The 27,755-nt window shown below is 36.7% G+C and overlaps 1 protein-coding gene across 10 annotated transcripts in view; it reads left to right on the top strand.

Moving 5' to 3' along the window:
- Positions 1 to 27,755, top strand: part of nav3 (neuron navigator 3) — a 350,214-nt gene that overhangs the window by 222,817 nt on the left and 99,642 nt on the right. For all 10 annotated transcript variants that reach the window (XM_015352852.2, XM_015352850.2, XM_015352847.2 and 7 more), the window contains 4 exons: positions 351 to 534; positions 9,986 to 10,054; positions 16,043 to 16,185; positions 23,141 to 24,179. In XM_015352852.2, coding sequence (XP_015208338.2) covers positions 351 to 534; positions 9,986 to 10,054; positions 16,043 to 16,185; positions 23,141 to 24,179 — 1,435 coding nt within the window. The remainder of the gene's footprint in view (positions 1 to 350; positions 535 to 9,985; positions 10,055 to 16,042; positions 16,186 to 23,140; positions 24,180 to 27,755) is intronic.

The raw sequence follows: 27,755 nt of genomic DNA, 5'->3' as shown, positions 1-27,755 counted from the left end.
AATGATGACTTTTGCAATCTGCAAACAAGAGGCCATGACACTGAGATGTTTGAAAAGAGATGTGAGATTGTGTTTTTTTTTATCGCTGCACCAGCTGAGGAATCTAGAATCTTTGGAATTGGAAATCTGCTTCTGAGATTCTGTTATTCTGTATGCTTTCAGAGAATGATTGGTATCATTGCAAAACAGAACATCCAATTACCATCTGTTTCAGTGAAACCAGTGTTTGGGAAAGTAAAATTTTCTTTTATAGTTTCACTCACAATTCTCTTGTTGTAAATGGTAGATATTAAGCTGTTCTCTCTTTCATGTCATCGGGGAATTTATTTATCAATTCGTTTTTTTTGCAGAAATAAGAAATGGGAATTTGAAAACTATATTAGGACTCTTCTTCAGTTTGTCCCGCTACAAACAGCAGCAACAGCAGCAGCAGCAGTACTACCAGTCCTTAGTAGAACTCCAGCAGCAAGTCTCTCACCAATCTTCTGGAGCATCACCTACCAGCCAGCATAAGACACAAGACATGCAATCCAGGTAGGCACTTCCTTTACCTCGAAACTCTTCTAGCAGGGCTGATGGATTGATCATTTATTGATTGTAAGAGATTCATAACAGCAACCACAGAGACAGACACCTCATTACGTTTGCTGATGACACAGCCCTGGTCAGCTTATGGATGGACCTTGAAGAGGTGTAAACATTTATCTTTGATCTTGCTTTGTGATAGTGTCAGATGTAATAGGAAGCTGCCTGAGCACCAGCAGAGTGCTTGTTGTTTTCTGTGCAGTGTGCCGGTGTGTAGTCGTCTGCAGATGTCTCTGTTCTCTAGTGGAGGAGAGAGTCCTTTCGTGGATCCGAGTAAATGTTTGTGTCGCTGGTGAGGGGAACACATTCGGTTCTATGATGAACCCCGTCTCCGGGCGCGTGTGGATCTTTTAAAGCACAGTCTTGATTATCCTCTGGTGTGGTAGCTGCGCATTCCCACGCGCCGCGGAGTGGGGAGTGCAGTGGGAGGTGTGGTCCACTGTCACACTTGGAAAGCAAAAGAGCCGATCATTGATTTGAGGAAAAATGCAACACCCCCCAGCCTACTGTAATTAATGGTCAGACTGTAGAGGGTATCAATAACTACAAGTATTTGGGACTTTTTATTAAAAAAAGGTTGATTGAGACTTTTTCAAATTAAACTTTGCTATTTTAAGGTAGATCAAACTATTTAAATAGTTTTCTACAAATCATTTGTTGAAAGCCTCTTTAATTAAAGTCTCATCTTTAAAGGTGCTATATAAAATAGTTTATTGTTATTATTAATATAGTTTGGCAACATCAGATCTGATAATTAGTGAGGAAAAGCAGTAAAATCATTGAGGCAAATCAAACCTAAAAAGTCCCTCTAAAAACAGAAAGTGTTTGGCTAACCCCATCTATACTACTCCCATCTAGGAGATGCCTCTAGATGGGAGCCTGTGTCCCCAGATGTAACAGTAAAAGATTCAGGAATCCTTTGATTCCCTCTGAAACCTCACTCTCAGACAATGTAAAATAACTCTTTTATCTCCTATAACAATGTTGTACTGTATTTTTTGTGATGGTAGTCTGTTCTTGTTGTATTATTGTGTTGGACCCTTATGTAAAAAAACTTTCTCCCAGGGGGTAATAAATGTTGAATTCAATTGAAATTGAAAATGATGCAGGATTATGAAGGGTACACTAGTGTATACTGTACTAATAGGCAGTGCATTTAGATTTACTTTGTGAAGAATTTATCTTGTATAACATTGTGTGTAATTTAGTGTACAGAGAGCTTAATCACTTATTGTTCTTTTGAATCCAGATTTATTGAATCAGACCTTAAAATTGTTCCTTTGGTTTATAAGCAAAGCATTAATTTTCAATGAATTTCCAATATAGAGAGTCCAATATACTGTAAAGAGTCTTAAGTGTCAGTGCTCTTGTTTTTAAAAACACGTGTATATCTCATGCCAAAGGTTCAATATAAGTGACATAATACACATTATTTCATACCTAAACTGTTTCATGCAAGGAATTAATATTTCTAGGAAGGTGTTCTCTTTTTTCTGCTCTTTTAAATTGATTCTGTTCACAACGAAAAGGTGCTGCAGCCATTGACAACATTGAGTCAATATATTTTAATTTAAAAAACACAAAACAGTACATTTATGCACAATTACATTTGCCAAGGTGTGTGAGTGATGGTTTATTGAAAAAATAAAAAAGATAGAAGAGGCAGTAGCTAGAAAACTTGAAAGACCTGGGAAATGTTTCCTAGAGGACTGTATTCTTGGTATGCAGGGTCTTGGTCTGACTTCTACGTGTGACTGTGACAGCAGCTTTGGCCTTATTATTGACATGTCTATAATGTAGGTTTGTGTTAAGCACAGTATTCAACCCTGCTGTGAACCACACAGCTGCCCCATTCCTGATATAACCCAGGGTCTTTTTAATACAGTCAGTGACAGGTGTACAGATGGCTGCTGAAGTATATTTGAACATAAGTGAAAACCAAAGCAAACCAATTATTTGAAACATGCGCCAGAGGTATCTGTGTTGGAACATACCAGAGTGAGTCAGGGGCACAAAAATGAGAGACTCAAATACTAGATGTCATATTTATGTTCAGTTTGTCCATATCTTACTTTCATTTTGGTTTACAGACTACTTACAGTACTACCTGAGACTGTCGTGTAAACTATGATAAAAGCAACTGGTTTCAATAAATTGCACATTTGAGCTGGGCTAAAAAGCTTAGCAGAAGCTAAGCTTTAGTGCCCTTTGGGATTTTGAATTACTGAGCTGGTAATTTGACTAATTGCAACTGTATATGATTTTATGGCTCTAGCATCCATTATATAGCATTTCATATCCTTGGGAACAAACTAATGTACTGACCTAATAATTGAAACTAATTAAATAAATGCATTTATTTGTACATTAAAGTGCCTTAAAACATATGTCAAACATATTTATTTCTTGTGTTTGTCATTGTATTAAAAAATAATATGTGTCACAGATATTTGCAATGAAATACAATGAAAACCAACAAAAAATGCAATACTGGGTTGTGGTAAATGTAACATTGTATCAGAGTAATCCTAAAATCTAAAAACCACTAGGAAAATTTAAATTTAATCAAACAAATTAAACATACTGTATTAAAAGAAGAAGTAGAGATTTGACTGAAGTAGCAGCTGTTATTCTGATGGAAGATAGTTAATTGGAGAATTATACAATTTGAATGCATTATAAGCCACTACAGAGAAACAAAAACAGAACCCCTTCTTAACAATGTTTCATTGTTTTATTGTTAAATACACTTTTTATAGGAAATGACTGATGATGCTTTATCAGTTGAGATGCACTGAATAGTTGGGAGAATTCTTGTGTTGTAAATTTATAAACTACAGCAACAGTCTTTTCCTACTCACTCACAAGTTTTGCTTTTATAGTATGTGCTTCTACCTGCATTTTGTATAAATTATATCAATAAAGAACATATCTGTTCTTTACAGAGAAACCCTCCATTTTAGTTTGCTTTTCCAAGAAGGAGTTTTCTTCATATTTGTTTTCTTATTTGTTACAGCAGTTGTTGATTACTTCTGGAATAAGATAAGGAAATTTGTAATATAGATAAAGCATTCCCCCCACTTTAATTTCAGAATGCTCTTATGGGTTCAGATTCAGTTGGTTGAATCAGTATCTTCTTTCTTTCACTAAAGAGGTGTTACAGTACATAGGAAACAATAACATTTTGTGGAAACCATAGGGATTAAATCTGTGTTTTCTTTTAAATAACCTTCTGGCTATAGTTACAGTTCATGTTTTCTATAGCAAACACCTGCTAGTATTCATTGCTGTTCCTCTTTTGTGTGTTTTACTGGTGATCAGACACTTGGGAGCCAGTGGATTTAGGAAGCAGAAATAGTACAACCCACTCACTGACTCCTAAGGTCCTGTGGCGAATAACTTGACCTCCCTGTGTCTTGGTTTTCACCCATCTTCAAAACTCAGTGAAAGGCAAAACCATCTACCAAATGGAAACTTTGATATTATTTCTAAGATGGACTTCTCTAGGTAAATTGATTTTAATTGTAATGTGTTTTACTTTTATCAGGGGAATTTTCTGGGTTATTAAATATGTACACCAGCACATTCAGTGCTATGAATCACCGTATGTATTATTTGATGGTAAATGATTGTATAGTTTTTAACTATATTTTATATAATTATTAAAATTAATTTGGGATGCTTTTTAAATATATTATCTGAATTGTTTTTAGAAGCAAAAATACATTTTATAGCAGTTATATACATTTGTATCATTTATCCACTCATTTTATTGCTTCTCAGTCTCAAATTGCAAATGAGCCTGAGTTATTTTAGTGTTTCTGATTATGAATGACATCTAAAAATACAAGCAACTCTGTAAACATGCTGAAGTATTGTACTTCTCAAGTTCTGAAATGCTGATTGATTTCTTTAATTTTTGGGGGGGACTTCTAAATTGTGGGATATAAAAGAAAAAGTCACCAAAAACCCCTATATGGAAAAGCAAACAGTTCACCTACATTTAAAGGGAGGAAATTAATAATTTGTGTACTAATTCTGAGAGTTTAATGTCATCTTTAATCCTAAGAGCTATAATAAGATTTTGTGAGATGTCTCTCAGTATCTGTAGATGCAATCTGGGGAGCTGTATTGCTAAAAGACTACAACATAATCTACTTCTGGCTTGTCACTTTGGAAATATTTAATATTTGCTTTCATCAAGTTGAGTTTAGGCTTTGAAGAGTGTTAGTGGATTTGTGTATCACTCCCACATGCATTGAACGTCCTGTATATGAGTCCATACAATGAAGGGTGCACATATTGTATGTTCAAAAAAATAAATGCTTGTATTTGCAACTAAACAAAGCTGTTTTACACTGAGAACATCTGTATCTCTCAACATCTGTACCTCTCAAAGCTCTATCAGTGCATTTTATCATAGAATAATTCCTTCTGGTTGACCTTGAACCTCAAGTTATGCTTGTTTTCTCTGGGCTGTTATTCCAATGTTATTTTATGTAATATTAATAAAGTTTTTTGTGTCGCAGAAAAGGGAGAGTAAATGTGAACAGGGGAATGCTACCGTGTAAGAGAGCCCAATCACAATTATTTTAACAAAGAAGAAGCAGTCAGTTAAAGCAAAACATGCTGCACGCTTGTGCTTGTCATTTCTGCTTATATTAACACTCAGTGCCACATTTTAGATCATTGTGCAGGAATTTTGCTGACAGATCCTCTAACCGATAGTCTATAACCTATATATGAGGCAGATTTCTATCTTCACTCCTCATATGTTTCCTCTTACCCACTTGGTGGCTAGTGTATGAATGTGCAGCAAGGTTATTTATGTTACCATGATAATGAACTGTAAGAAATAGTGTGGGTGCAAATGTGACACTATAGATTATGCTGAAAAATGCTAACACTCCTCTTGTTTGGTGGTGGGGAGGGGGGCAGCCCACCGACAGTGAATTGAAAAGTTCATCTTTAATTCAGCAGCTGCAACACCATTATATACCCAAGTGTAAGATCTTTTCCAAGGAAATTACTTGCTTCATTAATCATCTCCAAAACCGCTATTTGCAGTGCCTGAATAGGTTGTTTAGTAAAACGTGTCTGAGGTGGAAGAATTCATGATGGAAAAGGAGCCCATCATGAGGAAGAATTATTTCTGCATGTTTTCTTGCAGTTCACATGGCTTTGTCCACTACAGGGCAATTAGCTTTATCTTCCTAATATTGAATTAGGGGCATATTTTCTTTTTTTTTTAACAAGTTTGTCAGCTGCTGTTCTTTCAAAACCCAAAGGTGTCTGTGAATAGGCTTTTTTGTCAAAGATATCCTGGGAGGTAACTAAGAAGTTAACCAGAAGTATTTAATTTGAAAAAGCCAGTGAAAAGTGAACAAAAATGTGAGGTAAAAGATATTGCCCACTAGCAGAATAATTTATCCTAATTTTTGTGAAATCCTAGTTTCTTATTAGTGTAATCACTGTCTTTAAAGTGTCTTCTCAATAACAGAACTTTGGATATTGATTTGATTTCTGTTTGCTTTGAGTCTCTTGAAAATAACTAATAAATAAATCTGTATGGTGATGAAGATGCATTAAATAGATTTATTTAAAAATGTTTTTGTGTTCTTACATAATGCATTTACCAAATAGTAATAATAATTGATATTGTGGAGGTTCATTTTAAACATAAGGTTTCAGTGTCAGTTTTTTAAACATTTACACATCAGTCTGATTTATTCTTCTAGTTTCCAGAATGTGTTCTGAAAGCTATACTGTACCTCTCTGCACTGTTTTTCTACCACCTGTTAGGAAATGACCCCAGAGTCAAATCACGTACTTCCTATGTTATTATTATACATCTTCAAGCAGGGCAAACAGATGGCCAGGTATTCTAAATGTTAAAATATGCTTTTGTTCAAAATGGGATTGAAATGAATGTGTGCAAAACAGTAATCGACTTTGATTTTTAAATAAGGGGGCTTGTGTGTAAAAAAGAAAAACAAAGAGAAAAGGCCTTGAAGTCCATTGGATCAGCTTGTACATCAGAATACTTATCGATACTTTTGTGTTGTGGAGAAGAAATAAATATAGTTTTCCATTTATTACTATCGTGTTAGTGAAGTAATGAGATCCATAAAGTTCTTAAAAAACACATAATTTAACCACAGCTTAGTTACCTCCATTTGAAGTGTCCATGTTAATTTTCATCCTATTGCATCTGTTATCCCTGTCTTCTCCAGCACCCGTTCCTGATTGATGTGAATAATCCCTGTGCATTTCCAGCTTGGAAACTAAAGTTTGAGGGCTGTTTGACATTTAAGAGAGATACACTGTTTGATCTGTTAGGAATTACATTTTCCAACGGCTGCATTCCATTTAAATAATATGCTCAATTTGGTGCAAACGGTTGACAAGCCTCTCTTGCAAATGAAAAAGAGCAAGATGTGGCAGTATTTTGGCTGCTTTATTTACCCTTTAGGCTTTCAGACAAACTAGCTTTCAGTGCTGCTGCCCAGTTACCAAGCTCATTTACGGAAACAAACAAGTTTGTTTGATAGCCCTTCTGTGCAATACCAGATCTAGGGACAGAAGCCAAACGCTGGCCTGAAAACACATGCAGGAACAGCTCCGTGAAGTCTGGGAGGCTGAGCTGTGGGGATTTAAGCAAGTCTCTGAGTAGTATAAACTCAGCTGAGGTGATAATCTTCCAAGTCTGCAATCACATAAGGAGTCACAAGTCCCACCTTTCTTCTATTCAGCATGTAAAATAATTAATAATAATTGCTTACACTTATATAGTATTTTTCTGGACACTCCATTCAAAGCGCTTTACAGACAATAGCACATAGTGTACCAGTACGCTCACCACACATCAACTATCAGTGCGGAGGAGAACAGAGTGATGAAGCCAGTTCATAGATAGGGATTATAGGGAGGCCATGATTGGTAAAGGCCAATGGGAAATTTAGCCAGGACAAAAAGAGGGGTTACACCCCTACTCTTTTCGAGAAACGCCCTGGGATTTTTAATGACCACAGAGAGTTAGGACCTCAGTTTTTACGTCTCATCTGAAGGACAGCGCCTTTTTACAGTATAGTGTCCCCGTCACTATACTGGGGCATTAGGACCCACATGGACCACAGGGTGAGCACCCCCTACTGGCCCTTCTTACACCTCTTCCAGCAGCAACCTTAGTTTTTCCCAGGAGGTCTCCCATCCAGGTACTGACCAGGCTCACACCTGTTCAGCTTCAGTGTTTTCTAAATGTGTAACAGCAAATCATTTTCTTTGTTTCTTTGAATCTTGAATTTATGTCTGAGGAGTTTGTTATTGTTTTAAAGTGTTTTTTTTTATTCCACAATACCTAAATTACTAGGAGAATTGCTGTCATTACAAGAAATATAAGTAATATTTATTTATTAAATTATTTTAAAATAGTATAAAATAATGAAAAGGAATAAAATAAGGCTCATGTACAGTACATTGTGGAAGATACAGCAAGGCTCTGAAACCTCAATCTTATACAGACAGTGGTTATATTGGTTTCAGCTTCTTCCCAAAGCATTAGTAACTAGGAAGAAGCAGTGTTTTCAGTTCTTCACGTCAACAGATTGTTTTAGAGCAAAATGCAATAAATTGTTATCGATACTGAGTTTTACATAAACTTTGTTTTATGTACTAGGCAAACGCCTGAGAGACCCGTTGAAATTTTCAAAATTGAACTCACCATTGTACCAAGGTTAATGAATAACTATGGTTTGGAGTGCTGGAAAGGAATTCATACTATACTGAAATACATCCCAGTTTTAGTACATTTTTATGAACCTATGTTTTTATGGATCCACTGCTTTTCTTTATTTTTTTAAATGTTTATGTTTAAGAAAGCTTACTTGCAAAAGAATGGGCATTTATTCTCTTCTAGCCAACCGGCTGAAATCACTCCCCAAAGTCCAATGTGAAACAGGAAAGGTTTTCAGTTGCCCTGTTAATGAACCTGCATGACAGGCTATTAAACTACAACAAACATTTTTTATTCACAATCTGCATATTACAGATCCCCTTAAGTTGGAATACCAGCATGTTTGGACATAAACCAAAGCTCCAATGCCTGGTTTTACATTCTGAGATGTTTAGTCAACCATTATTTTTTCAGTTACATGATAGTAGCAGATATTAATAAGGAGATAACATTGATAACTTTTTTTATAATTAAGTGAGTGTAGACTCCTCATGCTGTTTCCACTTGTGAGGAAAAGAGAACACTACTGAAAACCCCAAACCAAAATTGCGACTGTTAAATTGATTAGAAAGCATAGCAAATGGCCTCCTAATCATTTTCTTTTTCTATTTTTACATTTTGCAAATTAATCTGAATTTGTTGAAAAATGATTTGCCAGTGTTTGGATGCTGAGACCTTAGGAAAAAGATGGATTTCATCTTCACACAAGAAACAGAGCCGGCCAAAAACATGGCAGAGCAGTGTTTAAAATGGTTATATGGAATGCCATCTTACTGTATATACAGTACATCTTTCAGCTCCAAAGTTATACAGTACCTTAGCCCTTATCTGAACAGCTGTCATTCAGTTAATGATTTTTTTTCAAGATTATCCTCCGCTTTATAATGACTTCATGGTGGGAAGATCATGCTCAAAGGTAAAATGAGGAAACTTACTTGAACTGAACTTGTAATCTGAATAACTGGAAAGACTATTACCACGTATTAACATTTTGGATTTTTTTGTTTTCAGTCAGAATTTGAATTTCTTAACCCTTTTAATGTTTCCTTGCCCAGAAGTTCTGTTTTTCACATAAACAGCCTGTATACATATCACCATTACAGCATATGCCTTTACAAATGTTTAATAGTAACATATTCAATCAGCTGTTTGGTGTCTATAAATGTATATTATAGTCATCGCACGGTTAAATGAAAAATAGGCTGTACAGACATCTATTTCAGTAATGTACAGTACGTCATTTTAAAGTGACTAAGGATGACTTTTCTTTGGTTAATTGTGACTTTGTTTTAAAGTATTTTTTTTTGTGCTTGGGGTTTCATACCTGAAAAACTCTCCATGTTTGTTCAGCTCAGATGGACTGATGGAAACATCTTTTGTTTTCAGTCCTGATCTGCACATAAAGTGAGGAAAGCATGAAAGAGATCCTCATGTTCTTGATTATTTGAGTTTTAAATGTTTTTTAACATGTTTCCATTTATTCCCAAAGTATTTGGTGCCATAGTGCATGGTGCAATCATAGTTAGATTTCCCTTTTGCACTTTTCATTGCTTTCCTGGTATAAACTAGGAGATCTCGTTATTACATTAGTGCATTTCAAACGTGCCACCGTGTTCAAGATTTAATAAAGCTGTTAGAACTTATTTTGTGTTCTCTTCTATCTCACAGTCTCACTGCAAGATATGCAACTCCATCAAGCCACAGTGGAATAGGATCCAGTCAAAAGAAGAATACAAGGTATGTGACATGTGAATGTGACAGTTAAAATATGATAAACCCCAAAGCATCGAAACAGTGTAAAATTGTCAGTGGCAAAGACTTAGTTTAAGTTTATCATGAGTTTTAAATGTCATTTTGCATTTGTAAATTTACAAAAACTTTTCACCAGATCGCCCTGCAGGTATCCACGAAATAGGTCATGGCATTTTAACAGAATTACTTCATAATAAGGTAACCATCTCCCTAAATCTCCTCCTCATCCCAAACATTTCATTCAAAAATCTCAGTTGAAAACAGTGCAAGGGACCGGTGAAAGAAATGCCCAGGGTTGCAGCTGGTTTAGTTCAGAGAGCAGCAACCAGCATGAAACTGTGGTTCAGTAATAACAGGATAGATGAAAAGAAGAAAAAATGTAAGTTGCTAAATTTGTAAATGACAAGGGTACGCCATGGTGAGGGAAAGGATTTGTGATGAAGACTCAACAAGTGTTTAATTTAAAGCTACACGTTGTGGGCATTTGCTATGCGTCCACAGATACTGACATTAGCTTTGACATTACTGGAGCAACTTCTTGTGTAACCAGATTCTAACCACATTACTGTGCACATCACTCCATCACTCAGCACCTATCCCACATAAGGCCCTGTTCTAAAATTGTTTTGTTTTGATGGCAATCTACAGTTATATTTGTGGTAAAATAATGCATCAACTACAGTGTAAACAGCAAACACTCATGGGTCTTATGATTTGAAAAAAGATACATTTTTTTCTCTTGCTGCTGGAAATGTCCAGACTGGTAGTAGCTTTTTTATATAAACTACACTCAAGTTGATAGTGTCTGGAGAGTTAAAACTCCCATCGTTAAACCGTTTTGCATGTCTGTTGCACTGCATTGAATTCTTTGTAATGGCTGGTGTTTCTTTAAAAAAAAAATGCAGGGAACGTGACAGCAAATTTTTATTTTCATCACCATGATGTTTTCAATAGGCCTTCCTGATAAAACTAAATATAGCATATCAATAAAGTGACATTTTTACAGCTTAAGAAACACATATCCTTACTTTGTTAACTTTTCTTAATGGAAGTCTCTTAAGAGCGAAAGTTGTTTTGTTTTTATCATGTTTTGAAAATCCGACATTAAAGCTGCAGAGGGATATAGGACAAAAAATCAGCAGAGATAAAAAAAATGAAATGCAAGACAGTTTTATTTTGCACTTGTTGCTGTTAAGGAGTTGTCTAAAAACATGTCTATCTACGCTTCTCCTCTTTTTGGTGCTGCTCCCTGCTTCTCTTGAACTTAGATAAATGAACCGAGGGCGGTTGAATTAAGGAAATGAAAAAGAGCAAATGGATTTTTAAGTTTGTCTTGAGCGTATACTTCAGGGAACAAGGGACATGAGTGGAGCTCAAGGGTCACAGCAGAGGTGGAGTGGCGGAGCAGTTGCTAGTCAGTCTGCAACAGGCCCTGCTGTGAGACAGTTAAGAGCAGGCTGGGAGCCAGCAGGAGCTATAAAAAGCTGATGAATGGGCCCTTGGAGACTCATATCCTAGGGCCTGTAGAATAAGCTGTTTGTGTATGACATCTTAAGCCACTAATGAAATTAAGAATGGGAAAACTGATTTTCCATTACAGAATAATATGTGAAAATATATTGTATTTACAGTACATAATTACAAATTAATTATTTGTCTGTGTCTTGGTAATGCTAGATTTCAAAACAGTAACGGACTTTGTGAGGGAATGGCAAGCAGTCTAGAATTATTTGGTAGATTTATACCATAAATACTGTATGTTAATTCCTTAATCTCTTAAGAAAGTTTTGAATAACCTAATTGCCGGAGTAGTGACCCTCACTAAAATCCTTCAATTTCATATAAAGCTGTAAGCTTATGAATTTACGGTATGACTTAAAACAAACATTCCTGTTGGTGCTAGATGCCGTAATATTCAATTCATAACAGCGGTTATTTTTCTGATCTTGAAAAAAACAGCTGTTCTGCTTATGCATTGATACTACCTTGGTTTAGCTTTGTTTAATTGAAAGATGTTGCTTTTGGCTGAGGCTCTGATACGAAAAAGACAAAGAGTCACCAGAGAGATCCCTTGTGATTAATTATTGTTTGTGGGTGTGCATGTCTGTCATGGTGATAGGGGTATCAGTGACACATACAGTGTGCAATGTTCAGGCATTCACAAGAGTCTTAGTGTTGATTAGTTTAAAGGGTTTAAAGTTACACAGTCCCGGCATTTTAACCTTTTGTGGGTTTGTGGAATAAACTACTGAATATGTGCAGCTTTTCAGAATCCATTTTTTTTCAGCAGGTGGCAGTGTTTGACAACAGAATACTGCATTGCATGAGTTTCATCTTTAATTTCTTCCATAGCTAGAGTCCAGTTAGATTTGACATACATGGTCATGTAGGATATTGAGGTCAAATAGTAATCTATGTCAGCTTAATAACATTTTGTTTTACAGTATATGTTTATGTTTTAGTATGCAATTCAGTCAAAACAATGAAAGCAAAAATATAAAACCTTTAAATACAACTCATACTATTTATATTTGGAAGTGACTATACTTACAAAAATTGTACCTTTTTGCTGTAGTTGGCTTCTGTGTATTGTGTTGAATTGTGCTGCAGTATTCAGACAGACATAAGTGTTTTTCTTTTTTAAAATTTATAATAATGACTGATATCATTAAATTTCAATTGGAAATTGGTTTGCTATTCAGGCCTCAGTAAAATAGTTTAATTAATTAAAATACAGTTCATTCTCTCCACATTTAATAAACGTGACTCACACTTCCTTGTTGTCTTTTTTTGAAAGCCCAGAGATTTAATTTATTTACAGTATGTAATAAATGTATAATCATTATTTACAGTAAATCTGTTTTTTTTTTCTTGGCTCAGAAGTTGGCTTATCTCTTTCTCTTTCCCAGATGAAGCTTATTTTTTGGACTTGATATAAAATATATCAGTGAACACGTAACATTTTGGTAAAGTATACTACAAAGTTTGTTGTGATTTAAAGGGTATACACGTTTTTAGAAAGGAATATCTTCAGGAATTACACACATTTAATACAGTACACAGTATTTTTTTTTCCTTACTAGTTTTATTTATCCCTCAATTTTTTACTGTGGCTTTAGGTTTAGGTCTGTTCAATTTTGGATTTAGGAGTGCACAACCATCAGGAGTGACGGGCTTCACCACTAACAGTAACACTCAACACTTCAACACTGTCAGTACCTTCATTTTAACTAAACTCACTATTGGGGGAAAATGTACTGTAAGTAAGTATGTACTGTATTTAAGGTTCTTTTTGGATTTTTGGCAATAGAGATTGTAATGATCTATTTAGTACTTTTTGTGATTTGGAAAAATCATTAGCATCTCATATCTGAAAATTATGCCTTAAGGATCGTGGAATATTCCATTCTGAAGATAACAGTATAAGGCATGTTAGATATTTTAAACTAGAATTGATTGAATTCTTATCTGAATTGAGTGGAATGACAATTTTAGGTTATTTTATTGAATCTGCTTTTCAAAGGAGAACTTAGCAATTATCCCTGTCAGCAGCCATATCGCCCTGCAACTCACAGCTAGCAACCCACTGAATCAAAGCAGAAGTGAGCCTGGTCAGTACCTGGATGGGAGACCACCTGGGAAAAATTAAGGTTGCTGCTGTAAGAGGTGTTAGTGGGGCCAGCAGGGGGTGCTCCCCCTGCAGTCTTTGTGGGACCTAACACCCCATTATAGTGACGGGGACACTATACTGTAGAAAGGTGCCATCCTTCAGATGAGACGTAAAACCAAGGTCCTGACTCTCTGTGGTCATTAAAAATCACAGGTCGCACTATGGCTGCTGTCGCATCATCCAGGTGGGTGCTGCACATTAGTGGTGGTGGAGGGGAGTCCCCATTACCTGTGAAGATCTTTACGTAGAGTGTCCAGAAAAGTTCTGTATAAGTGTAAGAAATTATTAATAATAATTATTATTATTAAACATTTTTAACTCGGTAGCTGAAACAGAGAACGCATGAATACTCTCAATGATTTATCAGCATCCTATGTACTGGTGTGAAGTGGTTCTTACAATAGACCAATAATGATAATACAATACATGTGTTCATGCTGTACCAGATGCACAAACTACTGTATATAGGGGTTACAAGCAGTTAAAACTTAAGCACGGTTTCAATTACATATTTTATTAGATTCATTACTTTACAATCTCAGAGTTATAAAGGCCAATAATTATTTATCAATCATTGTTTATTAGATCCTTCTGAAAGGTTCTTAAAACCATTTAAAATCTCAAGTTAGGCATGTTAGCAAAATTAACGCAGTGAAGAAAATGTATAAATGCAGATTTCTTAGTCAATAAAATAACATAATGAACTTAAATGTGAAGAAATTCTTATGCAAATTTTATTTATCAGAACAGTAGGGAATTGAAGGTCCTGAATGCTTGTCTAAACCTTAATATGAGTAGCATTGCATTTTCTTATTGTAGGATTTAGGTCCGTAGTTCCCAATAATTAACAATTAATTATTAACAAATTCATGATGAATAGATACAAGTGGAACTGTGTATCAAATATTCCCCCAATGAGCATTTGTTTTCTTTCTGTATGGTTCAAAATGGGGGAATTTTTAAATTCAGAAATTACCCTATAATTGGTTGATACCAATTATAAAGCAGAATCAGCATTTCAAGATTTGGAGACAAATTGAAAAATTAGCCCCAGATAGAATTCAGCTGGTACACAATCTAGGAGACCGTGTTTCTCAAGGACCAGGGCTGAGAATTGCTATCTTATGCCACAAAAGTGGAAATAACTAAAGAAATGTGAAATGAAAGTTTCAGGGATTACATCTTATACTATGTTTTAGAAAACATCACATTCATTCTTTTGATTATTTTATATCTTCTGAAGGGCAATACCAGATTTAGACCACATAAGCTCAAGTTTGGACTGAGTTCAGATATACAGTAATCTATTCTTGTTGATACATTTTCAGAATAATGCAGTTACAAGCTGATTCACTTCAAGCAAGAATGTAACATCAGGTTCAGTAAAGATTGTTGTCTGAATGATCTGAATGTGTTAGAATGTCATATGTCCTACTGTAATACAACAATACATGTTACATGTAAAGTTGGGGGTAGTATGGTGATGCAATGATTAGCATTGCTGCCTTACAGAACTGGGGGCCTGGGTTCAATTCTGGGGACTGGAGTTTGATCTGCATGGATGTATGTTCTCCCCATGTATGCGTGGGTTTCCCCACACAGTCCAAAGACATACTGGTAAGTTAACTGGATGTTTCCAGGATGTTTCCTGCCCTGCGCCTGTTACTTGCCGGGATTGGCTCCCGCTGCCCCACAACCCAGTATTTGATCAAACAGTTAGAAAATGAAGGATGGATGTTATGTTGGCGCTGAAAAAGTAAGTTCAGTAGTTAATTCTGGTTTCAGCTGGACTGAAAGATTTAGTCTCAAAATGAACTGAGCATTGCAGGAATACCTTCATAATAAGGTAAATGAAGACAAAGTTCAGTTGCTGAAAAGCCTTACAATATGTTACTTATTTAAAATGCGGGGATATACAGTACTGTAGTATGTGGCTCTGTTGCAGGGTATGATAGTTTGCTGGAGCTTGGCAGCTTTTTTTGACTATGCTAATGTGTTTTTAATTGAGTAATTCTGTTTGCCTTGTAATTCCTGAACTTGTGACTTTTCTGCAGCTGCAACATCTGAAGAAAACGTTTTAGTTACACACAGAGGCTGATAGTACCAAAGGCTCCACCGTCGACCCGCCTCACATCCTCCCTGCCCAACCCTCATTCTCCCCTTCTGCTATATGAATTGAGAAGTAATTTTAGGATTTGAAGCTGGGGTGAAAAAAAGCATTGGAGTTTCTCCCCTGAGAGTCAGTGTTTAGTTGAATGACAGGTCTCTTAGTAAGCCCTAATCACTGTCTTTTTGTTTTACAGACTTCCTGGGCCTTCAAGGGGGCCAGCTGCAGGCAGCAGTGCCAGCAAGGTCCAAGGAGCTTCAAATTTAAACAGGAGGAGTCAGAGCTTTAACAGCATAGACAAAAACAAGCCTCTCCAATATGCAAGCAGCAACGAGAAAGGTAGGGGATAATGGGAGTGACACAAAACTGATCATATCAATGCCTGGGCTCTGGGCTAATCTGTACTCACATTACCCAACTTTGTGACTGCTGATACCTTGGGCATACAGCATTTGCTAAGGTACAGGTAGTCAGAGTACAACAATACCGCCCACCATTTCCCCAAAAATATCTTACACCATTTCTGAAAATAATTTGTGGATTTGTGGGTTATAATCATCAGAGAGTTCGGCAAATAATCCACTTTAGTGGAAATTCCAAAAGGTCAAACCTGCGTAATTTATTTTCTGGAAAACTAAATGAGTCCTGAAGGAGTCTTGTAGGATATACACAGTATTTAGAAATTGTGTGGGATATCGGGGTTCAAAACCACAGAATATCCGAGAGGGCTTTTGAAGTTTTTTTTATCTAGAATGACTAGGCTTTTGTATAACATTCTAATAAAGATTATTTCTTTTTGTTTACCTTGTACATGAATGCATTTATTTTAATATTTCAATATTTTTATGACGATAACCTGTTGGTTTTCGGAATTTCCTCGACTGTTATTACTGTTTCTAATACTGAAGTAAAGTCAAATGAAAAATATAATGAATTCAAGTGTAATGTTGGGCTGATCTGTACTTATGTTCTCTACATATTGTTGTTACGTTTGTTGCTCTGGATTTCTCCCACCTGTCAAAGACACGCTGGTGAAGTGAATTATTGTTTCTATATTTTCCCTTTGTGTTTATGTGCATGTGTGTGTGTGTGCACTCTGCAAGGACTGGCATCCACAGTGAAGTCTTTTGCTTTGTTGTTCTGGGAAGGGCTGCAATTTGCAACAACCCTTATAAGGATTAAGCTCTATTTTGACAATGGATGTACTGTATGGTATAGATATATTAAAGCCATTTTAACAGTTAAGATTGCATAAGGACAGAAAAGTTTATTAAGGGAAGTGCTTTCAAGCCTGACAACAGGTGGTGCTTTGTGAGTCCGGAACAAGCTGCCAAACCAAAATCAGGCAGATTCTTGGGATCTCTTAGTAAATCTCTGAATGAGATTCTTGAATTATTAAGCTTCTTAAAACCCAGTGACTTAGATGAGCCTCCCTTCATTTGTATTCTTTCTTATGATCAAATAATCTTCACAATATCTTCATAGGAATTATTACTTGACATTGCTAATTTGTCTGGCAGAGCACACAGAGGATTAAACACATTTAATTTGGACATTTTCCATATCCTGAAGCCCATATCAGCATTATACCCACCTGTGCACATGCTGCAGCTGTGAATAAGCATAATTTATTAAATTTGTTTGATTTGTTTGAAACATAGAAAAACACTCTCGGGTGTAGAAATAGGTTAAAAATTAGTTTACCCTTGACTGTATTCTGTTTTGCACAGGTGGATGTACAGTTTATTTCTGGTATTGCTTTCTCTAACAGCGTTGCAGAAATAGTACTTTTTTCCCAGAGATAATCCACTCGATGGTGCGTATTACTGCACATTATATTACACTTAGCACGTAATGTATAATTGACTTCAACTAGTATTAATATATCACACAAAGATTACAACAGTATGTTACAGTATTTTATGAAGCATCAAATGTTTTCTTATTGTTCAGTATAAACAATGAACAATGTACAATGAACTGAGTACCGATTAGTGTTATAATTTAACTTTAAATGATATACTGAAAGGGTGGCACCGTGGCACAGTGGTTAGCATTGCTGTGACCCAGGGTTCAATTCCTGGGGTGCTCTCTGCGTGGAGTTTGTGTATTATTCCCATGTTTTCGTGAGTTTCCTCCCACAGACCAAAGACATACAGTACTGGGTGTGTGTTTGTGTGCCCTGAGATGGACTTGTGTCCTGCCCTGTGCCAGTTGCTTACCAGGGATAGGCTTCTGCTTCATCACACTCTGTATTAGATAAAGAGGTTAGATAATGGATGGATTATATACTAAATACAACACAAATTGTTTTTAGTAATAATACCTGTATGGTTTTGTAAAGACTTAAAACACAATGTTAGTCTATCAAAAACAGTTTATGAATAAGATTTAGGTTTCTTTGTTGAGGCATAAATTGCAGATTTAGAGTGGAGCTGCATTCGTGCAAGTATCAAATGTGACCCTGTGGAGCAGGCTATGGGTTGAAGCTGTCATGCTATTTTCCTAGGTTTGAACATTGAGGCACTTTCTTGTCTTATGCTTGAATTATAATGAAGGCCGCTGTAAAGAAAACATGAAGCAGTCAGTGGTTTCAGCTGAAGAAAATATATCCCATTGTTTGCTTTGGCAGGCCTAGGACTGTAGATTTATGGAAGACTTGAATCAAAGTTCACAGTAACCCTTTTTGTACAGTACTGTTTTTACAATTACTCTCTGCAAACCAAAGTCTGACCAAAATAATGCTAGGTTTTGTCTTCCTCTGAAAGTGTAGTGGCACTTTGCTTTGATGAATTCTTGTGTCAGGAGACAGGGAGGTTTGGCCCTCACCATTCAAGATATATATTAAACTACTCCTGAGTTGTGATTAATGACGTTCTGCCACTAATGCCTCCCTAGGTACGTAAAGCAAACCTTTAAGTCTTCACTTTCTTTTCTAAGAATTCACTGCAGGTTAAGCTCAATAGCTCCTATGATGGTGTAGAATGACTGTTGTATATCATGAACAACCAAGAGATTGTGTTAGAGGTTCTAGTACAGGATTGGTTTACATTTTATATACAGTACATGCATACAATATTAAGTCCAAAAAACAAGGTTTTGAAACAGAAATGAAGACATATGCCTTATAAGATTTGGACTACACTGATATTAGGACTTTTTCTAGGTTTTATGAAGCACTATTTGGAGATGTTTTCTTCTTTCAAAACCTAAAATCAATTCTTGTCAACCTATACCTTGAAAATCAAGAGCAAGGAATGGAAAAGGAGATTAAAGTATTTCCTTAGCCTCTGAAAAGTTGAAAGTACAGTATGTTAATAATTGTTTTACTTGAATGTTACTTGAACTTGATTTACTTTTCAGAATTAACTGTATCTTTATTGATCAATGGAGGGCATTTTTCTAATGAATGTCACTGGAGCATATTGATACTGTAATGCAAAGTGTTCTGTTTATGCCACGTTCAGTATCTATAACCTATACCAGATTGACAGACAGCATCTTTATGACATTGATGTAGTCCTGTTGCATTGAAGGGGTCATATTCTGGCTTTGGCACAGGAATAAATAATCTGTGGTGTTTTGTTGTTGTTTTTGTCGTTTACAACTGCATCAAGCCACTTAAGTCCAGCTTGAGTGAGTGAGTAAGTGGCACAGTGAACAAACGTAAAGACCGGGTTGCATAGTTGAAGTGACATTTCATTTTCAGTAGATAAAGTGAGTGCTGCAAAATGTATGTTGCTATGGAAACTCAAAGTCAGTATCATTAAAGCCAGGCAGCTGGTATGTAAAGAAATTTTAAAGACTGCTTTTAGTTACAAACCTCGAGTTAATTTGCAAAAGATATACGAATAATCAGCATTACATCCCTACTTATTTTACAACATTCTGATAATGTTTCAGACTCGAATGAATTTAACAATGGTAATTTCTGGCTTCACTACCAAGTTGTTTCCCTTTTAACCCCATGGGTGAGAGTTATGAATGCTCTTGCTTTGCTTCGTAAACACTACAAGCAGTAATGGAGTTTTTCTTCATTCTTATGACAAGTTTATAGTCTCTTTTACCTTTTATAACTTAAACCAACCACTTTGTAAATCGTTAAAATGTCTGTCACTACAGCCTCTGTCACAAGCTATTGGAATCCATCCTGTTGCTGATGTGACATGTTTGTAATAATTACAAAATAAATTCCAACCAAAGCTACAGTACCTTTATAACTGTAGCCTCACTCTTTTCCTTTTCTAATGCTATGACTGTCTTTTCTCAAAATAGAACAAAATAACTAGCATGCAACAGAAATAGTTAATTGGAATGGTCTCTCTCATGTAAAAATGCTGTAGCTTCATCGCATGTTCATTGTGATACTATTACTATGCTATTATTTAAATATGAAAAATAGGCTTATATCAAAGATACAATATTTTATAAGACACTAAATATGGGTATGAATCTGTGAGATAAAATGAATCAGTAACTATATATGCAAATACACTGCAATTGTTAAATACAATCATGTATAAAGTGTATGGGTGGGTATTTAGGACCTAGTGTTAGCTCTGCTGAGGTAGCTGTCAAATGCAGTGTTTTGTAGAACATATTTTCAGGGTAAGCATCACCTCAAAACTCTTTTCATCACGTTATGCTACAGTAGAACACAGGAAAACATCAGGTGTTCTTATTCTCTGTAGAATAGAAGTGATAAAATCCATGACATGTTATTCATGGAAGGAGATTAGGAAAAGAAAAGCACATTAGTTAGTTTTGAAAAAAATAAAAAGTGGGAGTCAAAAAGGCCACTGAGGTAGATACTAAGGGTAAATCACTAGCACGTAGTTATTTGTAAGTGCTCCAAGAGCAGTTAATTTTCTGCCTCACAGAACTCATTAATGTGCTCTTTAGGTTCTGGAGATTTCATCACACTGGAACTGTAAAGTAAAGATTTGGACAGTGCACAGTCTGCTCTGTATGCCCCAATGTTAGTGGTAGGAATGCAGATAAGCCCAGAATGCTGATTACATGTAGAATGAGATTTAATGCATTAGCACTGATAGCTTATTGTTAGAGAATGCAATAAAGCTTTATTGATTAAATACCTAACAGCAGTGATAAGACAACTTGTCTCATCTGTACCTTAGATTATTATATCTTCTAATTTATTTCTCCTGTAATCAAACATTCAGTCAAGACAATCAAATCCTGTCATTATGTTCTATTTAACACTTTTGAAGATGTTGAGATGTTTGCATTGATTTCTTTAAAACCATAGTGTTCTTGATTATTTAATACCCTTTAGATTGTTGCTTTCTTCTCACACAGACACAGCTACTACATATTTATAAGCTATATAGTTAAAACATCTGTGAAAAAAAAACAAGCTTTGGTAAAGTATTCCAAATTGTAGTCAAAATATTGTAATTCCCATTACATTTCATCTTCCCAAGAAGGTGAGACACCCCAAATTTAAAACACAATTACTAAATTGTTTTGGCACTTTTCCCACAGTACACAGCGATTATGAAATATCTGTGTAATTTGTTTCATTGAAACTTTCCATAAGGAAGACTGAAAAAAACAGCAATTAGAATATTGTCTTTTGGGAATAAATAAAATGTTTACTGGACATTTACATCTCTGTGGCTAAGGATCTGCACCTGTGGCTGGAAGGTTGCCTGTTCAAATCCTGCAGCCTGCAGCAGAATCCTACTCCGTTGGGCCCCTGAGCAAGGCCCTTAACCCCAGCTGCTACAGGGTCGCCGTATAAATGGCTGACCCTGCGCTCTGACCCCAAGCTTCTCTCCCTGTCTGTGTGTCTTAAGGAGAGCAAGTATACAAAAAATACAAATTCCTAATGCAAGAAATTGTATATGGCTAATAAAGTGATCTCTCTTACATCTGGACATGCTCTTTGAAATGGAAGGTGGACTATGTTTTTACTGTGTAAAGATACACTGTTACAGTACTGTCATTGCCAGCACCCATTTCACCTTGCGACTCACAACTGGCAACCCACTAAAGCTACAGAGATGTGAGTCTGGACTGTACATAAATGGGAGAACTCCTCAGACAGCTAAGTTTGGTGCTAGAAGAGGTGTTAGTGGGGCCAGTAGGAGCACTCACCCTGAGGCCTGTGTGGGTTCCAATGCCACAGTATAGTGATGGGGACACTATAATGTAAAAAAAGGTGCCATCCTTCGCATGAGACACAAAACCTAGGTTCTTTTTTTCCTTGGTCATTAAAACTCCGAGGGAGTTTCTCAGAAAGAGTAGGGGTGTTACCTGGATATCCTGGACAAATTTTATCCTGGCCTTTACGACTCATGACCTCTTAATAATCCCCATCCCTGAAATGGCTTGATTACTCTCCTCCTCCCCACTCATAGCTGATGTGTGGTGAGTGTACTTGTGCACTTTGGCTACCATTGCATCAACCAGGTGGGTGCTAAACATTGGTGGTGGTGGTGGGGAATCCCCATTTCCTATAAAGGCCTTGAGTGGAGAGTCCAGAAAGGCACTATATAAGTGTAAGGGATTATTATTTTTATTTGTTTGTCACACAAGATAAGTGAATTGTCAGTTAAAGAGTATACAGTATCTCTTGAAAAGCTCATGTACTCTATTTCCACCAGCCATATCACCCTGCAACTCACAACTGGCGGCCCACTGAAGCTCAGCAAGTGTGAGCCTGGCCAGTACCTGGATGGGAGACCTCCTGGGAAAAAAACTAAGGTTGCTGCTGGAAGAGGTGTCAATGTAGTCAGTAGAGGGCACTCACCCTGTGGTCTATGTGGGTCCTATTGTCCCATATAGTGATGGGGACACTCTGCTGCAACAAGGTTCTGTCGTTCGGTTGAGGTCCTGACTATCTCTGATCATTAAAAATCCTAGGGCGTTTCACAAAAAGAGTAGGATTGTTACCCCAGCGTCCTGGCCAAATGTCCCGTTGGACTTTACGAATCATGGCCTCTTAATTATCGCCGTGATTGGTAAAGTCCCACTGATAGCTGGTGTGTGGTGAGAGTACTGGCGCACTATGGCTGCCGTTGCATGATCCGTTGTGCATTGGTGGTGGTGGAGGGGAGTCCCCATTACCCATAAAGCACTTTGAGTGGAGTTGAGTGGAGAGAAGAGCTATATAAGTTTTAGGATTTATTATTATTAAAAGCATGGTGTAAAGAAAAATATGTCACACAATGAACCTTAGGTTGGTGGTCTCCAACATTCCAAAGTCCAGAAGCTTTGCTTTGTTTATTTCCCCATATACTCAGCAAGATGTTCTATTGCTTTCTTTCAGAAATGGTGAAGGGACTTCCTCAGCCTGGCAGCATGAATGGAAATGTCCAAACAGCCACCAGCACAGGGCAGCAGCTGGTCTCTGCCATCCCCTCCCCCAGCTCCAGCAAGCCTTGGCGGAGCAAATCAATGAACGTCAAACACACAGCCACCTCCTCAATGCTTTCAGTGAAGCAGCCCAGCCCAGCCACCTCACCTACTCCTACCACAGAACGACTCAAACCCCCACTGTCAGAGGGGACCAAGCCTTCTGGTAGTGGACAGAAGTCCATGCTAGAGAAATTTAAACTCATAAACCCCAGGACTCCCTCCAGAACCCCTTTAACATCAAATCTGGGACTGTCTGCAGAGGTGGGACAGAGGGAAGAAGATGTTTTATTGGAGAGTAGTGAAGTAGAAGGTTTAAACAGTAGACAGAGCAGTGGAGGATGCACAGGTAGCAGTCCCAAGCAACCCATTAAAGCAACTACTCCCACCACAAAAACTGGCAGCAAGTCTGTGAGCAATAACAAATCTTTGCCCCAGCCGAAGGACAAGGAGGACAAGAATAAAAGCAAAGGGAAAGCAAGTACACCTAACAAGGACGAAAAAGAGCAGCTAGCAGAGCCCTCAAAGAAGACCTCCAAAATCGCAAGCCTTATTCCCAAGGGAGGAAAGGCTTCAGCTGTCAAAAAGGAGCATGCTATCCCCGTTTCAAGTGGAATTCCAAAGCCTGGCCTGAAAGTGGCTACACCCACAGGAAAACCGGCCGCCAGCCCTACGGGACTCAGTGGCAAAGACACAGAGAAATCAAAGATTGCAAAAGGAAGTCAGACGTTCTATATTCAGAAATCCCCAGCTGACGGCAGGGCACTGGGTAGCCTGTCCTCGCCAGCAGAGGGAAGACGGACCAGCATGGTGTCATCGACCAGCACTTCTGCACTTTCAGCTGCCATGGCAACAGCAGGTGGACAGCTGTCGGGAAATGGCATCGTCCAGCTCCCCCAACAACAGCAGCACAACCACCCCAACACGGCCACAGTTGCTCCTTTTATGTACAGGTAAATATATAAAGGGAGGGCTGTATACCTATTGGGATGCAGAAAATATTTAACTGTAGGATTTTTTTTGTCACAGAGCATCCCACAGAATACATATGTATGTGAATTACTGCTAATTAAGTTTAATTAAGGAGCAGGATATGCACACCTCGGGAAAATAGCAGAGAACATCAAAACCACACTCAGTAAGGGAATTGCTGAATAGTAGTATTATTCAGGTTGTTGCCAGAGCTCTGTGTCTGCTGTGTACTTTTATTGTACAAGAATACTTATTTATGTAAGAACCTTTTCTATGCATTGCTTTTTGATTTTTCTGATTTTTATTTTGAATAGTCTATATCCATTGGTTAAGAAAAATACATTATATGTTCACATACAGTATGCAGACATCAAAGTAAGTGCTTGTTTCCTTAAAAAAAAGGTCAGTATCCATTGTATAGGGCAAAGACCAATGACATGTACCGCCACCATTTAGTTCAGACTGTGTTTACAGTAATTATGAAATTAAAGAAGACTGCTCTGTAAAACATTCACTTAACATTGGAAATGTAACATTCCAAACAATTCATTGGTGTCATTTCTCTTCACTGTTGCATGAGGTGTAGTGAAACAGAATTCTGAAGACTAATTGCACATTTTGAGGTAGTCTGTTAATATTTTTTTTTTATCTGCTGTGTTTTATTCCATCTGAAACATCGGAGCATAACAGACAAAAAATTAAGTGCAGATAAAAACACCTTCTGTGGGGATATTGAAGCCGTTACATGCAGTACAGTACCTGCATGAAAATGTACCCTTTTAAAATGAGGTGAATACATCAAGCATATCAGTGTATATTTTACCTGGTTAAAAATAGCATGTGAAAGCAGCATACAGAGCCATTCAAGCATCTGGGAGGCCAGAATCCTTGACTGTGTGTGCCAAGTAGTGGCTCCTTTCCATCTTTCAAAAGGGAATCATATGGCCTCAATCTGAATCACTAAATCACGCCTTCAGAGCAGGTGGTCTGTTGAAGTTGCTCAGAAAGGACCCAAATGGAACCCCATGAATCTGCATTTTTAGCTCACTGATTTCCACTGTAGGATGATCTCATTAGATGATAGCTTTGGAGGACACCCACCGCTCGTCTGTGTTTCTAGCTGTGTAGGAGGCAGTGGTGGCTTTTGAAATGGGCTCTCCGAAATGGGCGAGAAACAGTGAGAAAAATGAGTCATGTAAAAATGTTTAAATGGCCATTTGTTTCAGTTCACAGTAGACATGATGTTCACACACTCTGCAGTTAAACTTTGGAAACATTTTCCTATTTTTTTACCAATCTCCTTTATGTTCAAAAGCATTGCTGCAGAGATATTTTAGAGGAAAATTGTATTCCACAAGGTTTTTGTGTTCACCTACTGTACAGTATCTCAAGGGCAATGACAGCAAAAATATTTAAAAAGCATTCACAAAACAATGAATTATGAGAAAGAATAATGTTCTATGATTTTTAAAGGCTTTTATATGAAAATTATTTATACATTTGTAAAGCTTATTAATGCTATGTAATGCTATTAATGACAGCATTAAGCATTATTAGGCAGTTTAATTTATAGGTAGAAAATACGATGTGTTAGTGTATTGATCACAGTTGAGGGACTATGTACACAATTCAACACCCTAAAAATGAATCTTTCCAACCACACACACATTAAACAGTTTTACAATATAAACATATTTTAAGGAGAATTTCCTGTGTGAATCAAACGTACTTGCCTTCAGGCTGTGAATAGCTCCTTGAAGGAGTCAGTTGCCACACATCATTTCTGTTTGACTGTCCAAATAATAATGAACAGGTATCTCGAGAAATTATTCTGGACACGTAGTGCACACAGCCACTAGGGCTACAGTACATGACATTACATTTCAGCTGCATCTCATCCTAAAAGCCTTAATCTCCCCGCTCTCTCACTCAAAGAGAAACTGTTAACTCTATCACCTGAGAATAAAGCCATTTAATCTCATTTCAATTGCAATTTGACTTCTAGGCCCAGATCCTGCCAGTCAGACACAGTAAAAATACTAGACTTAATTAAACCTTATTAGTTTATCATCACTTCATGTTTGGTAATCTGGTCGAATTGCTACTTGAGGTCTTGTAGGTACAAGCTCTCATAGAATGTCTTCAGTTTTAGCTTTGGTTATGTCCAGTGTTTTTTTTTAAAAAAGGGGATGATATATTTTCAGGAAACTTTAAAGATCTCTGAAACAGTGCTTCTCCATATATTGGTCATATTCATTGAGTGCTTTCACAGGCTCCTTTTGCAAAGGGTTAACAAAGGTGCAAAGGGTAAGAAGCACCTCAGTTTTTAATGGACAGGTCATAATTTTTTTTTACTGTACTTTTACCCATAATAAGTAATACATTTCTCAATTTCTCAAAGGTTAAAATTGGTATACCCATATGTGAAAAATTGCACATCAAATTAGCTAAAAGGCTTATGCTAATATAGCATTTTTAAAAGAAATATACCTGGAATTTTATGCTAGATACAGTATATATTTGTGTTTACCTGAATGCTATTACAGTTTATGTGTACTGTATGTCGATGGCTTGGCTTCAAAACAGGCAGTGCTCCTTTGCCAGAAAGCAGATGTTGTATTTTCGGTGTCCTGATGCATCCTAGATAGTCATTTGATGTCTGACATCTTCAGGACAGTTTTCTCCTTTTTTTGATACAGTGGAAATTAGATCTCTGGCAGCTATAAATGTCACAAGCCAACAGCAAAAAAGTGCCAGGGAAAGGAAGTGACTTTCAGTCAATTAAATTTCATTCTAATTTGCAGATGTCTTTTTTTTCACCAGTATAATAGCAAATCATTTCTGAATTAGATATTTGGCTACACTGGATAAGAACCTAATAAAGGCATTCTAGAAAATGTCAAACGTTGCACAGGATTTTCAAATAAAAACAAAATCATTTTATTTCTTGATGACTATAAATATGCTTTACCATATATTTGTGGGGTTTACATTTGATGAAGTTATTTTTCTAGTTGTATCATTGGTACTGTATAATTTCTCAGTTGGCGAAATGTGCACTAGTGTACTGATTCAGTTATATACATAACAATCTGAATACAGCATCATTTTATCCTAAAGCTATTCCCAGTTGCACCCATTTCATATGTCACAGCCCATAAAAGAAAAATATTTATCTCAGGATGTGCAGGTGTGTTGCAAACACTTTGTTGTGGAATCAACATTGCTATCTTCAAGTTTGCAGCAGGTTTCTGCTTTTCTTGGTTCTACAGTTCAAAGCAGAAATTAGTCTCTAGGTAGGAATTCTTATCCATTTTATTTATTAAAAATTATATAGTTTAAACACTTTTCAATATTTTCTTCTGCTAAACTCTTTCTAATGCTCAAACAATAAAACACAGAGTTGCGCTTAAAAATAAAAAAACTTAAATGTAAACATATAGCACAATGACGCTGATCTAAGAGGCATTACACCATCAGAATTACATGTTGAAAATCAACTGTAAAGAAGGTTATTTTAACTGCTTTTAAGTCTTTCCTTGCCATTCCCGTCTTTC

The sequence above is a fragment of the Lepisosteus oculatus genome, chromosome 7 (genome assembly GCF_040954835.1).
Source record: "Lepisosteus oculatus isolate fLepOcu1 chromosome 7, fLepOcu1.hap2, whole genome shotgun sequence".
NCBI classification, from domain to species: domain Eukaryota; kingdom Metazoa; phylum Chordata; class Actinopteri; order Semionotiformes; family Lepisosteidae; genus Lepisosteus; species Lepisosteus oculatus.
This window is presented reverse-complemented; position numbering and strand designations above follow the sequence as displayed.